This window comes from Apus apus, chromosome 21 (assembly GCF_020740795.1).
Source record: "Apus apus isolate bApuApu2 chromosome 21, bApuApu2.pri.cur, whole genome shotgun sequence".
Lineage (NCBI taxonomy): Eukaryota > Metazoa > Chordata > Aves > Apodiformes > Apodidae > Apus > Apus apus.
In genome coordinates, this window is record NC_067302.1 from 3,592,826 (window position 1) to 3,608,287 (window position 15,462).

General features: G+C 51.2%; 1 protein-coding gene across 1 annotated transcript in view; it reads left to right on the top strand.

Annotated features, from left to right (window-relative positions):
- WASF2 (WASP family member 2) overlaps positions 1-12,860 on the top strand; it is a 37,029-nt gene extending 24,169 nt beyond the window's left edge. The window contains 7 exon segments of the mRNA XM_051637838.1: positions 121-274; positions 1,348-1,465; positions 2,971-3,101; positions 5,158-5,313; positions 7,429-7,642; positions 7,644-7,950; positions 8,408-12,860. Coding sequence (XP_051493798.1) covers positions 121-274; positions 1,348-1,465; positions 2,971-3,101; positions 5,158-5,313; positions 7,429-7,642; positions 7,644-7,950; positions 8,408-8,565 — 1,238 coding nt within the window. The 3' untranslated portion in view covers positions 8,566-12,860.
- The last annotated feature ends 2,602 nt before the right edge of the window (positions 12,861-15,462 follow it).

The following is a 15,462-nucleotide window of genomic DNA, read 5'->3' on the forward strand; positions in this document are numbered from 1 at the left end:
CCTTAAGAAGTGCTAAGCATGCCAAGAACTCCAACTGAAATCAGATGTTCCCTACTTGATCTTCAGTGTCACTGGCCTGGGTCAAGTTGTTCTTCACTTGCTCCCTCCTCTTCCTTACAGTCTCCCTGCAAGGCATTAACACCAGGAAGGCCTTCAAAAGCTCCACTACTCAGGACCAGAAGCTCTTTGACAGAGATTCTCTCCCAGTTCCTGTCCTTGAAACCTATAGGACCTGCAATACTCCTCCACCTCTCAACATCCTCTCACCTTACAGGTATGGCTGCAACACCCCCTTGTTCCCTTCTCCCAAACTGCCAAGGAGATCGTTTCCCATTTTGTGCTTTCTTAGAGTAGCCATTTCCAATGGGAAATGGAGTTGCTAAACTGAGATCCACCAGGAAATCTCCATCCTGTGGATTACCTGAAACTTTGCTTTTGGGGCTGTAGAAGTGAACGGAGCTAGAAAATGATGTATTTGGTTACCTGCTGTCAGGTTTGTGCCTGCCTTGGGACAAGGCTTGGCTGGCACTGCATAAACATGCTAGGTGTTGTGCAGATGATGCATTTTTCTTCTGCTTCTCTGTAGCCCTGTGGCTCCTTTCCAGAAAGCTGCAGTGCAAGCTGCAGAGCATACATCTGTAAATGGCTCTCACCCAGGTGGGTGCAGCAGCCTCCTGTAGGTCTGGAGATGCCTTTCTGTGGCCTCCTGTGCCTGGGCTGAGATATCTGTGTAACCAGTTCTCCTGAGCAGTCCCAATTCGATTTCATCTTGTAGGTAGTAGAAGTAAAGGGGGTCAGGATACAGAGACTTAGCCCACATCCATAAATATCTTTTGAACAGGTAAAAAGTAATTACAGATAGCTGGAGGCAGCTGTCTTCTGCCAGACATGGCTGCACTGCAAAGTAGGAGGAGAATGGGAGGGTGTGTGTGTGTGCTCACTCATGAGTTTCAAGGACACTGCTGGTCTGATTTAGGGTTCCTGGACTACAGAAGGTTGTTTTGTGTTGTGTTTTCTATGCCAAAACCACAATGCAAACAAGTGGGAGTTGAAGTGAGAGACCTGCTGCTCTCTTGGAGTGTTCAGTTGAGCTCTTCAGGTGCTGAACAGTGGAGAGTTTGCTTCCACTTTTGCTCTCCCACCAAGTGGGAGAGCTGGAACATGGGAGGCCATGGGGCTGCTGCCTGTCCTGAAATGGAAGCCAGAGGAGTTTGTGTTTGACCTTCTCACTGAGGACATTTAAACTGTCATCTGGGTCGTGCCTTGTGTTTTCTTTGGGCTTCAAACGAATGTGTGACTTGGTCCTTGTTTGTGTGTTTTTTCTCCACCCCCCACTCCCCATTCTAGGGATGATGGCAAAGAGGCACTTAAATTCTACACAGATCCTTCATACTTCTTTGACCTTTGGAAAGAGAAAATGCTTCAGGACACCAAGGATATTATGAAAGAGAAGCGGAAACACAGGGTGAGGAAATGGGAGATCTCTGCCAACAGAGGCATGTCAGGGAAGAATAGGAGGTGGGAAGTGTTAATGAATCTTGGACTCCAAAGTTGCTATCCAAAATTTGAGTTTCCTCTCTTGAATTCTTTAGGGAACAATTCCGTGGATTATTTTTTTTTTATCTGGTTTACTCTCATCCTTGTTAATTAAAAAAAGAAAACAAAGATACCCTTAATTTGTTTTTTCCAAATGCCACCCTCTTTGTATGGTTATAATGGCTTCGTTTGTAGTCCTCAAACATAGCACTGGTGCAGTCAGCAGGGGAGGAGGTTGTGTTGGAAACTTCTCTGCACTTCTGATGTTGTGCAGGGGTCTGCTCAGTGTTGAAGCAGTGCAAATCCCACTGCCCCAGCACTGCAGTATGTTGAGTGGTGTAATAAATCCTAGGATGGAAGAACAGAGAAAGGAGAAAATATCCCTTCTGGAGTGCAAAATCAGACCCTACTGTTAAATTAGGGGCAAGTGGGAGGCTTAACAAAACTGTGAAGGCGCTCCAGGGAGACCTTAGAGCACTTTCCAGTGCCTGCAGGGGCTCCAGGAAAGCTGGGGAGGGACCTGGGACAAGGGCAGGGAGGGAGAGAACAAGGGGGGATGGATTAAAACTGGAAGAGGGGAGATTGAGGAGGGACATAAGGAGGAAATTCTTGGGTGTGAGGGTGGTGAGACCCTGGCCCAGGTTGCCCAGGGAAGCTGTGGCTGCCCCATCCCTGGCAGAGTTGAAGGGCAGGTTGGCTGGGGCTTGGAGCAACCTGGGCTGGTGGGAGGTGTCCCTGCCCATGCAGTGGGGTTGGATCTAAATGATCTTTAAGGTCCCTTCCAACCCAAACTATCCCGTGATTCTATTACATGATTCATTTAAGCTGCAAACTCCAGGTGGAGTTCCTGGTTTGGTTGCCTGGGGATTTGGACCCGTGTTTACCAACATTGAAACTCACACCACAGAAGTTTCAGTTTGAGCACGCTTTATTTAGCTTTAGAGTATTAAATATCCAAACAGATCAGGATTTTTCAGTCAAAATCCCAAAGTAGAGATTATGGGCATGTTAGAACACAGAGAGTGAGGCCAGTTCTTTGTGGGCAAGTGTCCATATTGCCACCCAGAGCACTTAACACCAGCAAGGTGATGGTGAGATTGATCAGGCTTGACACAGAGGCCAAAAAAAAAAACCTGAATTGAGGTGGGAAACTGAACTTTCACTCTGCCCTTAAGGTGATAGTGCCAGGGAGTAATGATGGCATCATGTCTGGGCTGCACTGGGAAAATCTGATGCTGTCTGTCTTTTTTTGGTGCTCCATCTTCTTGGTATGGGAGATCTGTGGAGCTTGCAGCCATCAGGAAAGTAAATTAAAAATCTTCTCTCTCTTTGAGACTCTGTCTTCTTGAAACTGCTACAGGTCTGTCCCGGCCCTCCCTATTGCCAGTGAGTTGAAAACAAACTAAGGCTTCTGTTTGATTCCTCCTCCCTTAGAAAGAGAAGAAGGAGAATCCAAACCGAGGAAATGTGAATCCACGGAAAATCAAAACCAGGAAAGAAGAGTGGGAGAAGCTGAAAATGGGACAGGAGTTTGTGGAGTCAAAGGATAAGCACGGTCCTGCTGGGTAAGCAAGTCTGGGGCTCTTTGCTGAGCTCCCCAGGCAGGGGGAGTGGGTGCTGGTGATTGTCATGCAGTTCACCCAGCTCTGCAGCTGCTACAGCTCTGCACAGCACAGATCAATACCACCACTAATCAGATTCCCCCATGTAAATCCATCTGCTGGTTTTAAAAATGTGCTAAATAAATCAGGGAGCTTGAACGAGGTAGCAAGAGCAGCTTTGGTAGCAAGTCTGCTCTCAACTGCCTGGCTTGTGGGTACAGAAGTGGTGGGAGCTTAGTACTGTGTCCAGTTCTGGAGCCCCCAACATAAGAAGGACGTGGAGCTCCTGGAAAAAATCCAGAGGAGTTCACAGAGATGATCCAAAGGCTGGAGCAGCTCTGCTCTGGAGACAGGCTGGGAGAGCTGGAGGTGTTCAGCCTGGAGAAGAGAAGGCTCCAGGGAGACCTTAGAGCAGCTTCCAGTGCCTGCAGGGGCTCCAGGAAAGCTGGGAAGGCACCTGGGACAAGGGCAGGGAGGGAGAGAACAAGGGGGGATGGATTGGAACTGCAAGAGGGGAAATTGAGTTTGTACATGAGGAGAAAATTCTTGGGTGTGAGGGTGGTGAGAGCCTGGCCCAGGTTGCCCAGGGAAGCTGTGGCTGCCCCATCCCTGTCAGTGTTGAAGGGCAGGTTGGATGGGGCTTGGAGCAGCCTGGGCTGGTGGGAGGTGTCCCTGCCCATGCAGGGGGTTGGGACTGGCTGATCTTTAAGGTCCCTTCCAACCCAAACTAGTCTGTGAGAGCCCCTGGGAGCTCTGGCTCCCTACCCCATGGCAATCCCCTGCCCATCACACTGAGTCCCTGGACCTTCTGCTGAGGAACAGGGTGGTTTTGTGGGATTGCTTTGTTCCATTTCACAAACTGCTCCTCACACCCTCAAGTTGAAGTGGGGGCTGTCCCCAGCCAAGTATTTCAAGCTGCAGATCTCTCTTTAGCACTTCTGGCTTGGGAATTCATTTTAACTTTTGACACCAGCAAGGCTGGAAGGAGACTGAAATTCCCCACAATGCACCTCTCCCTTGCAGCTTCCTTTCATATAAGAAATATCTCTCTTTAAATCACACTCTCCAGCTAAAAATAAAACTTGCTTTTAGTTTAATAGGATAACAGGTTGGGTTTCTAGCAGAGGAACTGAGCAGTGCAACAGCACCATTTTCTTGCTCTTCTGATTTCTTCTTCCTGCATTTGAATTCACTTGGGGGTCCAGAGGCCCCAAGGATGAGGTGGTTCCACCATCCCACTGTGAGATGAGCTCATTGAAATAGCACTGAAGGAAGAGACCAGTCTCCCACTCAACTTTCAGCTTTGGATACTTGATTTTAAAGACATCACTGTTTCTTGGGTTCTTTTTGATACTCTGTTCTCCTTATTTTTTGACATCTTGATTCCTTCTTCTCTTTTTGCCACTGAAGATACCCGTGGTGACTGGGAGTCCTTCAGGTCCGGGTTGGGTTGGAACTAGATGATCTTTAAGGTCCCTTCCAACTCAGACTGTTCTGTGATGATTCTTATAAGTATTTTTCTATAATCAATGCTTACATTATTTTGCTTATGGTGTTTTCTTGCTCACTGAAACACACACTCCTGCTGTTCTGCTATGTGCCAGCAATAAACAAACAGTTGAGCATCTGGGCAAATCCCAGCCAAAGAATTATGCAGAGCCAACTAATACAGCTGTGTGTGATTCTTCATATAGGATGCTTTGAGAAATAGACTCTCTTTTTCTGTTGTTTTCCAGCATTGCTTGAAGGGTTTTGTGTGTCCTGTTGTGTTGGTTGATAAGGTGCCACCTAAAGGCAGGTCCCACTGTGTAGGGAAAAGCCATTCCTGCTGGAAAACCTCCTTTCTAAACCTTGCAGCTTGCTTGGTTAACAGCAGTGCTGTTGGGTGCTTGAGCTGCTGCACAGTTGGTTCGGTGTAACCCTTCCAAGGAGGCAAAGCTCTTGTGAGTGGGGGGAGGAAATGAGCTTTAAACACTGCCTTGAACTCTTGCAATAAATGCCTTGTCTTGCTGCCGTGCAGCTACCCCTCCAACACGGTGTATCAGAACGGCAGCATCGGCTCCAACGACAGCCTGGAGGTGAACTGCTACCCGCCACCACCACAGACTGACTCTATTGTGCCACCACCTCCCTCGTTCCCAGATGACAGCCTGCCTCCACCCCCGGTGGAATTTAGGTAAGCCTACGGGATCCCTTCTGTCACCAACGGAGAGTAGGTGGTGTAAAAGAGTGACATGAGACAGGCTGAGATAGTTCAGCGGAGCTTCTTGGCGGGTTGTTGGAGAGGAACGCTCCTGGCTGGAGGGGGAGTGCAACTGCAGGCCCAGGCAGCACAGCTCTCCAGAAATCCCAACCACCATCGTTGTTCCTGTATGGAAGGGGAGAATGGGCTTGGGTGAGCACTACAGAGCAGACTTCACAGGATCACAGAGTGCTGGGGGTTGGAAGGGACCTCTGGAGATCATCCAGTCCAACCCCCTGCAAGAGCAGGATCCCCTAGAGCAGATCCCACAGGAACATGATCAGTCTGGCATGTCTCCAGGGATGGAGACTCCACAGCCTCCCTGGGCAGCCTGTCGCAGGGCTCTGGTACCCTCACGGTCAAGAAGTCTTTTCTCATATTCAGGTTCAACCTCCTGTGCTCCAGTTTGTGCCCATTGCCCCTTGTCCTGTCACTGGACACCCCTGAGAAGTCTGGCCCATCCTCCTGCCACCCCCTGTAGATAGTGACCAGCACTGACCAGATCCCCCCTCAGCCTCCTTTTCTCTAAGCTGAGCAGCCCCAGCTCTCCCAAGCTCTCTTCAAAGGGCAGATGCTCCAGTCCCTATTTCACTTTCTAAAAGAGTGGGATCCTAATTAATGGTCTTGCTCTGTTGGGTGGGTTTTCCAATGCAGTTGTTTGAGGGTGTGTAGACACATTCCTGATGGACCTTTGCAGAGAACCTTGTATTTCACCTCTGGTTTTCATTACCATTTATCCTGTGATCTTTGACAAATGCTGAAGATGTAGATATAGTTCAACTTAAGAGACTTGAGTACACCAGCTGGCTTCTTCCCAGAGCAAGTTCAGGACAGCTGGTCTGCATGGGATGGAATGGTGACTTCCAGTCACCTCCAGAGATGAGACTTAAGGTCCAGCAGTGGCTCAAGACACAAAGGTTGAAAGAAGAGAGAAGATTTAAATTTTTTTTTAAGGCACTAAAACAGAGCCAAGACTAACAGGAGAAAGTATGTCTGATAGACAGGACTGTTTTAGCTTGTCTCCATCTTCTCCAAAGGCAGCAGTGCTGCAGAAAAGCCTCTTCTGATGTGTCAAAGAGACCAAGCACTCCACTCTGCAGCACATTCCTCTAGGGCAGAGCAGAAAGGAGCTTTCAGATGAAGCTTACTCTGCCTTATGCAGCTGCTCAGATCTCTGCCTAGCCACAGTGATCTCCTTGCTCTGGTTTTGTTGTGGTGGTTGTTTTTAAAGAACCCTGGGAACTGAGTTTGATCTCCAGTAGTCGGGCTTGGATCAGCACTGTGCACTGTTAAAAACTGTGACGTTTTGGTGGCAAATGTGCCTCCTTTCTTCTGTTTTATCATGGAAGGAGATGTCATTTTAGGACTTCCTTTGCACATAGATAGGATGTTACAGTATCTTATGGGCAGTAGTGTTTTCTGGTAGGACACAGCTTCCATAATTGGGAGATTCAGTCCCTCATGAATTTGTGTTTTCCATAAAGAGCATGTTGGGTTTCCATGTCTTCCTCCTCCCTCCCCACGGCGAGACACGGCTGCTGCCCTCCAGCTCTGAGCCATGGAACCCAGTGCAGAGATCTGTTCCTAGCAGGTGTTCAGAGCATATGCTTTCCTGGCAACACCCACCAGTCCTTGTGTGATTTATCATGGTAGACATCCCTGCCTGGCATGTCAAAGCCTGACCTCAGTGTGGAGGGGTAGTGGCAGGAGCTCTTGAGCCAGGAGGCTGCTCAGACATGACGCCCAGCCTCTGATAGAGAGGTGAGATGGCTCATGTTCGTGTCAGCCTGGGAGATGGGATGGGTGATAGCATTTCTGCCAGTCTCTAGAAGCTTGCCTTCGTTCTGGTGGTGTAGGCCAAAAGAAACACTGCGAGGGAGCTCAGACCAAGGAGTGAGGAGGTCTCATGGAAGCACCAGTTGAAGCTGGAAGTTAGAGTTTTGTCTGGACTGCGACACCCACACATGATTTGCATTAACATTGCACAGTCTAATCTGGCCTCACAACTAATAATAGCCTTATTTCTCTCTCTCCTGCTTCTTCCAACAGCTATCCTGTAGACAACCAAAGAGGTTCTGGTTCTGGAGGGACCAAAAGATCCAGCCTGGTTAGCCCGAGTCACCCTCCACCGGCTCCTCCGATCGGATCCCCCTCAGCAGCCAGACCGGGCTTCGCTCCCCCTCCAGCACCACCTCCCCCACCACCACCAATAGGAAACACCCCCCCTCCACCTCCTCCCATGGGCTTCCCATCTCCGGGAACCCCCCCCACCCCCTTCACCCCCTTCCTTCCCTCCTCACCCCGACTTTGCTGCCCCCCCGCCTCCTCCTCCCCCTCCAGCAGTGGAATATGCCAGCATGCTGCCCCCTCTGCTGCCGCAGCCGGGCAGCGGGAATGCACCACCCCCCCCTCCACCCCCACCTCCCCCTGGCCCACCACCTCTGTCCTCTGGTGGTCTGGATGGTCCCCCACCTCCTCCTCCCCCCTCAGACACCTCTGCCTCCAAGCCCAAGTCATCCCTGCCTGCGGTTAGCGATGCCAGGAGTGATCTGCTTTCGGCTATTCGTCAAGGTAAGGTGTTATGGTCTCCTGCCTCTGGAAAGCCCCCATGGAATCCAAGTGGAGCATGGAATCCACTTGGGAGCCATCTCGGGAGCAGTGGTGTGACTGCCTGGCTGCTTCAGTTCTGTCCCTTGTGCTCCCGCTTTGTCTGCCCCACCCTGATGACAACCTCATGAGGTTTCATACCTTTGGAGGTGGCAGGGCTGGAATCGGTGTGGTCCAGATTCTGGGAGTGGAGCAGTGGTGCAACCCCAGAGAGGAGCATGGAAACAATTCCCTTCCCATTCCTCCTGCCCACCCAGCCTGTCTTGATTGTCACTGCGCCATCACCGCTCTCCCACAGCGTGTCCAACGCTCACTGCCTTGCCGTGCTCAGAGGATTATATCAGAAGGGGTGGCTTCTTGGGAGATTCCCCTGTGACTGAAGCCTTGGCATGATCCCTTCTGTTGCCTTCATCCCAAACAGGCTTCCAGCTCCGCAAGGTGGAGGAGCAGCGGGAGCAGGAGAAGCGGGACGTGGTGGGCAACGACGTGGCCACCATCTTGTCGCGCCGCATCGCGGTGGAGTACAGCGACTCCGAGGACGACTCCTCGGAATTCGACGAGGACGAATGGTCGGATTAACCACGACCCCACCCCCCTTTTCCCTCTTCCCCCTTCTCTCCCGAGGTTCACATCACCTTTCAAGAATCGGGGTGGCCGAACCTTCCACCACTTCCTTTGTTCACCCCGTCTGCCGAGGGTTTGCAGACAACCGGCAGCGCGTCTCCCCTCTCCTTTCCCCCTCTGGCTTTGGCAGGACTTGGTGCTCTGCCTTTCCAAAAGGTCTCCTCGTGGACACTGAGGATGTGGTGGTGGGATGTAGTTGGAGGAGGTGTAACGGTTGCTTATTTAAGAGAGCTAAACCTCCAGGTCCTTGATGCCACCAGGCAGAGCACAGAGGAACCTTCCATCCTGGAGGGATTTGTTTTTTTAAAGTAAAGATGGATGATCCTGTTGTGGCCTTGTGGCCTTTCAGATGAAGGACATTTTCAGCTAGTTTTCTCACTGCAACAGCAGACGGTTGATCTGATGGCTCTTCAGCAAAAACTGGTTGTGCTGCAAGAAAATGGGCTCTAAATGTCTGTTCTCTGCTGCATCCCACTGTCAAATAGGCAGTTTTTTGGCAACAGTGCACAATTCTTTCCCCTCCTGACCCCCAGTATTATTATTTCCAGACTACCCTGTGTGGGGTGTGCTTCCTGGCTCTAGGGGAGTGCATTGGGTGCAATGTGAGGAGGGCCTTTTTTTAAATTATTCTTCTAAAAAGTTGCCTTTACCTTCCTCAAATCTCCTGCTTTGCCAAAGGGGACTCACACCAAGAGGTGCAAGAGTCGGGGCAAAACGGTTGCTTGGCTTTCCTGCTGCTTTGGGGAGAGCAGAACCACCACTGAGACACAGCTGTGTGGTCAGCTCTGAGCTGTGGTGAAGCTCTGCTGATTTCTCCCAAATCCTGCTGAGAGTGTGTTTTAAAAAAGAAAATAGGAAAAAAAAAAAACCCAGAAGTGGGGAGATGGGGTGGAGATGGGTCCTCTGAACACTTTGGTGCGTGTTGGCCTCTGGAGGGCAATGCTGCAAGTAGTTTGGAGAGGTGCTTTTTCTTAGCAAAGTGACCATAATTTTTACACAGAGTAGCAAAAAAAAAAAAAAAAATGCTGGTGTGACCTTTGCTTCCTCCTCCCTTCCACAGAAGGAGGGGAATTTGGGTGCCTAAAAAACATCTAGTGTGTGAACCCATCAGTTACATCAGACCTGACCTACGTCGTTTCTCATAATGGTTATTACAATTCATTAGTTGATTTTAAGAGAACGTTTCTTCTCACTAGCCCTGTGAATTCCCAGGCTGCTCACTACAGACACAGCACTGGCAGGGGGAGAAAATGGTGAACTTGAACTAGCTGACCTAGGTTTTATTGCTATTTTATATTACTTTACATAGAATATAAGCATATCTTGGAAATCTGGAAACAACCCCGATGCTACAGATGTGTGTTTTAATTTGGGCATGACTCTCTCAGGGTCATGCAAGAAAGCCATTCCAAAGCCTTTTGGAGATCGTGGGTCCAGCTGCACGTCCTGTGAAGACCAAACTCTCCCAACCTCTTTGCCTTCCCTGTTGTAAAGTATTTTGCCAGCCTGTGCCTGTTCACTCTTCTCTGGCTCGCCTCATTTAATGATGCTGCTGATACCTGGAACGCCAGGCCCAGCCCGAGGCTGCCAGGTTGCTGAAAATCCTTCTTGGGGTTTGATTGATGGCTTCAGTTTGTGCCATTGGAGTTCTTCCTGATTCCTTGTGTGTGTGTGTGCATTTTTAATCTCTGTCAGAGCAGATAAGGGCCTGGAGGATGAGCTTTTCTGGGGTGCAAATCAAGCCGAGATCCAGCACAACCCCTGAGCACAATCAGGAGAGGTTTCCTGGCCCTGCTACACCATCAGCTTTTTGTCTGCAGCTCAGCTGCTAGGCAGGATGCAGAAGGGTGGTGAGACATCCCGATGGGCTGGGAACATCTGAGCAGCACCAGGTTCAGGTTCTGGAAGAGGGAGCAAACCCCTCAGGTGCCAGCCAGCCAGCCCGCAGCAGAGGGACTTGGAAATGCAAACTGATTCTTGCTGCAAGCTGGGGAAGGGGGGGGGTTTAGAGGAGAATCACTGCCTCTTGTTTTTCTGCTCTGTCTGCAAGCATCCTCCTCTGGCTCCTCTTGGAGACAGGTTCCTGGGAAGAGCGACCTTCAAGCTAACCTGGCCTGACAGCCTTATCACACAGGGACTGGAGGAGCTCGCAGATGCCAAACCTGGGATAGTTTTAAATTGCCTTAACTAGCCTCAGCCCCCAGTGGGGAAGGGGAAGGAGTATTCCTTGTCGTGTGAAATAGAAGTGCCATATTCTTGGTGACCCTCTGGCAGGCAGGGCCATGCCTGGGGGACAGGCTGCCCCACGTGTGGGTGATCTGGGTGGAGTCTGAGCGCCTCGTCTGCGTGCAGGGACCTTCCCTGGCAGCAGGAGGGACACTGCTTTGTCCCTGCAAGCCTGCTGGAACCACCCTCTGCCTTCAAACTGGCATCCTGAGAATCAAAACTGCTGGATCTTAAAACGGAAGGGTTGGGGACAGGTAGGGAAAGGTCAGTTTGTTGTGGGTTTTTTTTGCTTTTCAAAAAAATCTCCTTTTGTTGCAAAAAAACCCAACAAACAGGCAAGTGGGGTGAGCCTGGTGTGGAGATCCCTGAGAAACAACTGGTGCAGAGTGGCTGCCTTTGAGGATCGTTGCAAAATCACAGAGCCCTGGGCCACCAAGTAAGCTGAAATATTTCTTAAACCAGTAGGGGAGGAGGAGAGGTGCCAAAAACAACCTTAGGAAGACAGAGCAGCTGTGCTGAAACTGGTGTGGGCCGAGAGCCTGCGCTGGGCTCCCCTGCCACCTTGGTCATTTCACGTTGCTTTACTCCTTCCTCCCCTGTTCCCACAGCAGGTGAACCTCAAAACCATTTCACAAAGCCAAAAATCAAGAGCTGGCTGCTGGGATCCTCTCCCTTTTTTCCCATTCCAGCCCGACCCGTATCCGTAGGGAGACGCAGAGCCAGAGCAGCCATTTCGCTCGGCCTGGGAAGCTGTTTGCTCGGGTTGTGCAAGTTTGGACAGGCTGCTGCTGCCTTCCCCTTCCCAGCACCGTGCTCCTGGTTAAATATTCTCCCTGTGTCCTCACCCGCAGTGCTTGGCTGCTGCTCCCAGCAGCCTCTCCCCCCTCCACCCCCCTTCCCGTGCTCCCAGGGAAAGCCTGGTCCCGGCTCCTCAGGCTCAGCCTGGATCCTCATCCGCAGTCGGTGACCTTCACTGCTTTCTCCTCTCCTTATCAGACCCAGAGCACCAGACCAGATCGAGGGAAGGGGCTCCTGAAGGTCCCAGATGGCCAAGAAAACTGTGTGGAATGTCGTTTCAGGGAAAGGATATAGCTAGATAGATATATATATAATGTTGGTTTGTTGTTTTTGTGGTTTGTTGTTTTTTTTTCAGTCCATGAACTTATTTAACGTGCCTCTTTGGAAAGGACCTGCCCTTGATGGGCTCCTTGGCTGGCAGGGCCTCACGTGGGGCAGATGCAGCTGCCCCAGGTCAGGTTTCATGGTTGTTGGATTTTGAGGGGGGTGGGGGCTGTTGTGCTTTCCTCCTTTTTAAACAAAGCCTTGAAGTGGGAAATGGATCCGATGGTTTTTATTACTGTATTAACATTCATTTTAATTCATTTCAGAAACTAACCCATTTTTCTTCCTGATTAGAAAATGTCATAGAATTAGACGAGCTGTAACCCTCCCAAAGTGCCTTATTTTCCTACATGATATAAATATATTTATAAGAGTAATTATTCCACTTGTATCTTAGGGGTTTATTGCTGAGCAGAAAATAGGGTGGGAGGAGAAGTGGGAAGTGCCCTCAGAGGACCCAGCCAGGCCGGGGGGGTCAGAAGGGCAATGTTTGATGGATACTCTCAGGGTGCAGGGGTTTACTCCCTTCAGACCAAAGGAGTTTCAGCACTGAAACTCCACTTTAGAGAAGAGATAATTTAAAAAGAAAAACAAAACAAACACCTCATGAGCAAGATACTGTCGATTGGTTTCCTTCCCCCTGCAAAATAAAAGCAGACTCGTTGCCTTCTCCTTTCCCCTGTCATGTCTGTGCTGTTCCCTGTCAGTTGCTGTGTAAGCCAGGCTTTCCTGCTGCTTTTTTTTTTTTTTTTTAATATAATCAGCTCAGTAACCCCTGGATGAAGATCCCAATTGGAAAAACTTTTGTGTGTAATGTAGATGTAAAAAAAAAAAATATATATATAAATTTTTTGATCCTTTTTTTTTAAATTGTAAACTTGATAAAACCTTTCTATCCAGTGGCTGCCTGTGTGTGTTACTCCTGGCATGTGTTTGGGGAGCTTTTTTGCCATGGGTAAAGTGGCTGCTTCTTAGTCTTGAGGGGCTGCTGCCACTTCTCTGTGTGACTTCTAGAATACTGGGTGCAATTCTGGGCTCCCCGGTTCATAAAGGACAAGGAACTACTGGAGAGAGTCCAGGGCAGGGCCACAGAGATGCTGAGGGGACTGGAGCATCTTGTCTGTGAGGAAAGGCTGGGAGAGCTGGGGCTGCTCAGCTGGGGAGGAGGAGGCTGAGGGGGGATCTGATCAGTGCTGGTCAATATCTGCAGGGGGTGGCAGGAGGATGGGCCAGACTCTGCTCGGGGGTGTCCAGTGACAGGACAAGGGGTAATGGGCACAAACTGGAGCACAGTTCAAGCTGAACATAAGGAAAATCTTGACTGTGAGGGTACCAGAGACCTGGGACAGGCTGCCCAGGGAGGCTGTGGAGTCTCCATCCCTGGAGACATTCCCAACCCACCCTGATGTGTTCCTGTGGGATCTGCTCTAGGGGATCCTGCTCTAGCAGGGGGTTGGAGTAGATGATCTCCAAAGGTCCCTTCCAACCCCACCACTCTGTCATTTTTCCTGCCCAGGAGCACAGGGAGGTGCTGGCCAGGTGAGCCCCTCATGCCTGCACAACGTGTGTCCTGCAGAGCATCCCCAGGGCTGCTGGGGTGTAATGTGGGGAGCCTGGCTGCATCCAGCACCCTGTGGAGGCCACCTGGGCTGTGTCCTCTCCGTGGGTACCCAAGGGATGGAGAAAGCCAGCAGGTCCTGAGCTGCCTGACAAGCACCATCTATACAGAAGCCTCTTCCAGTACCAAACCAGCTGTGCCAAGGTGGGTCGAGGATTATCAGTGGTGGTAGTTAGAGCTGCCTGCAGTGGGTACCAGGGCCAGGGAAGCCTTATCCAGGAGGAGCCTCCTGCCTGCTCCCTACCATACAAAATGAGCCCCTGCTCCATCTTGCAAGAGCAGAGCTGCTGCAGCTGGGCTGGGAGAGGGTTGCTGCTGATTTTTTTTTTCTTGTTGTTGTTATTGTCACCATCTCAGCTGCTCAAGGTCCCCTCTGCAGTTAATCTGCCTGGCCCCAGCCGCCGCAGCCATGGCTCCTGGCCCTGTTTTCAGGTGCCTGGGCTGGCTGCAGGAGCCTGTTGTGGGGGTGTATTTTCTTGCCGGTTGGTGGAGAACAACAAAAGGATCCATCCCTGCTGCTGCTCCTCATCCCTGCTTTTACCACGAGCTTTGCTCTGCCAAATTCCCTTGGCTTCTCAGAGACACCCGTGCGCTCACTCTGCAGCGCTGTGCCTTTCTTGGCTGACAATAGTCTCTGGCTGCAAAACCTCATTAGATTAATTGGCCTCGCCAGCTTCTGAACAAGCAACCCCTTTAGTCGTGCTGGGGCATGGAGGGCAGGGGAAGGAGGGATCTCCTGGGCTTCCACACTCCCTGGTGTTCCATGTCCCGGCTCTTGGCTCCATCTCAGATCCAGGAGGAGCAGCCTGTGCCCCTGGCTCCATTCTCTGGATGGGTGCGGCTGTGACCAGGGCTCACTGGGCTCTTCTGCTTTTTTGGGATGCACACCAGCACACAGCCCTTTGTTTTTGGTGTCCCAGCCCTTGGAACTCCTCTTTGGGACCTGGAGGGGTGTGTATCAGTGAGCGTTGTGCTGGTTTCCCCACCAAAAAAAAGACAGATGGGGAAATCTCGGTGCCAGATTCACTTTCCCGGGTAACCAACCTGCCCCACACTCCATCCTCCACAAGCAAAACCTGGAGCCTGGGGGAGCTTCTGGAGCCCGGGAGCCTCCCCTCTGCCCCAGCTCCAGGGTTTAGCTCCATGCAGGCAGGAGAAGCCCAGCAGCATCATGTGGTGGTGCCACTGGAGCCCAAGCCCTCATTGAGCAGCAGTTTGCTGGGGAGGAGCTGCTGCAGCTGGGGGAGAGTCTCTGGGCTCTGCTGTGCCTTGGCACTGCGGCCTTGGCCCCAGCCTTTGATGTGTTGACTTGTCTCTCTCTTCCACCGGGCTCGGCAGCGGATCACAGCCGGCCGAGCTCCAGCTTCACAGGAGCCCCCGTCTCCAAAGACCTATTTAATTTTCTCCTTCAAGGTGGTGTTAGCAACACCCAGAAGATGCTGCCGGCTGCTTTGGACGAGTGGGCTGCGTGTCCTTTCCACCAGTGACGTCAGCTTCTCTCCCTTAATTCCCCCTCTGGGACCGAGGCGAGTGCAGGCGCTGCCAGCTCCGATCAGCGTTAGCAGCCTGCTCTCCCAGTGTGTGGCAGCAGCTCTGCCGTGCCAATGTCACCCCCGACTCCCTCTGCCTTCCCTCTCCAAGCATCCACGGGTGGTGGGAAGAGCACAACCCTCTTCCAACTCCCCGGGAAGGGCCTGTTGCCAGCAGAGAGTCCCCGTTCCTTGCACGTAGGTGTGCTGAGATGGCAGCTCAGCCCCTGTAGAAATGGCTGACTCCTCTCTCCCTCTCTTTCTGCCTGGTTTTTGGTTGGGTTTTGGTTTGGGGTTTTTTTTTGTGTGTTGTGTTTTTCGGTGGGGTTTTGTTTTGTGGGGGGGTTTTTTCTTCCC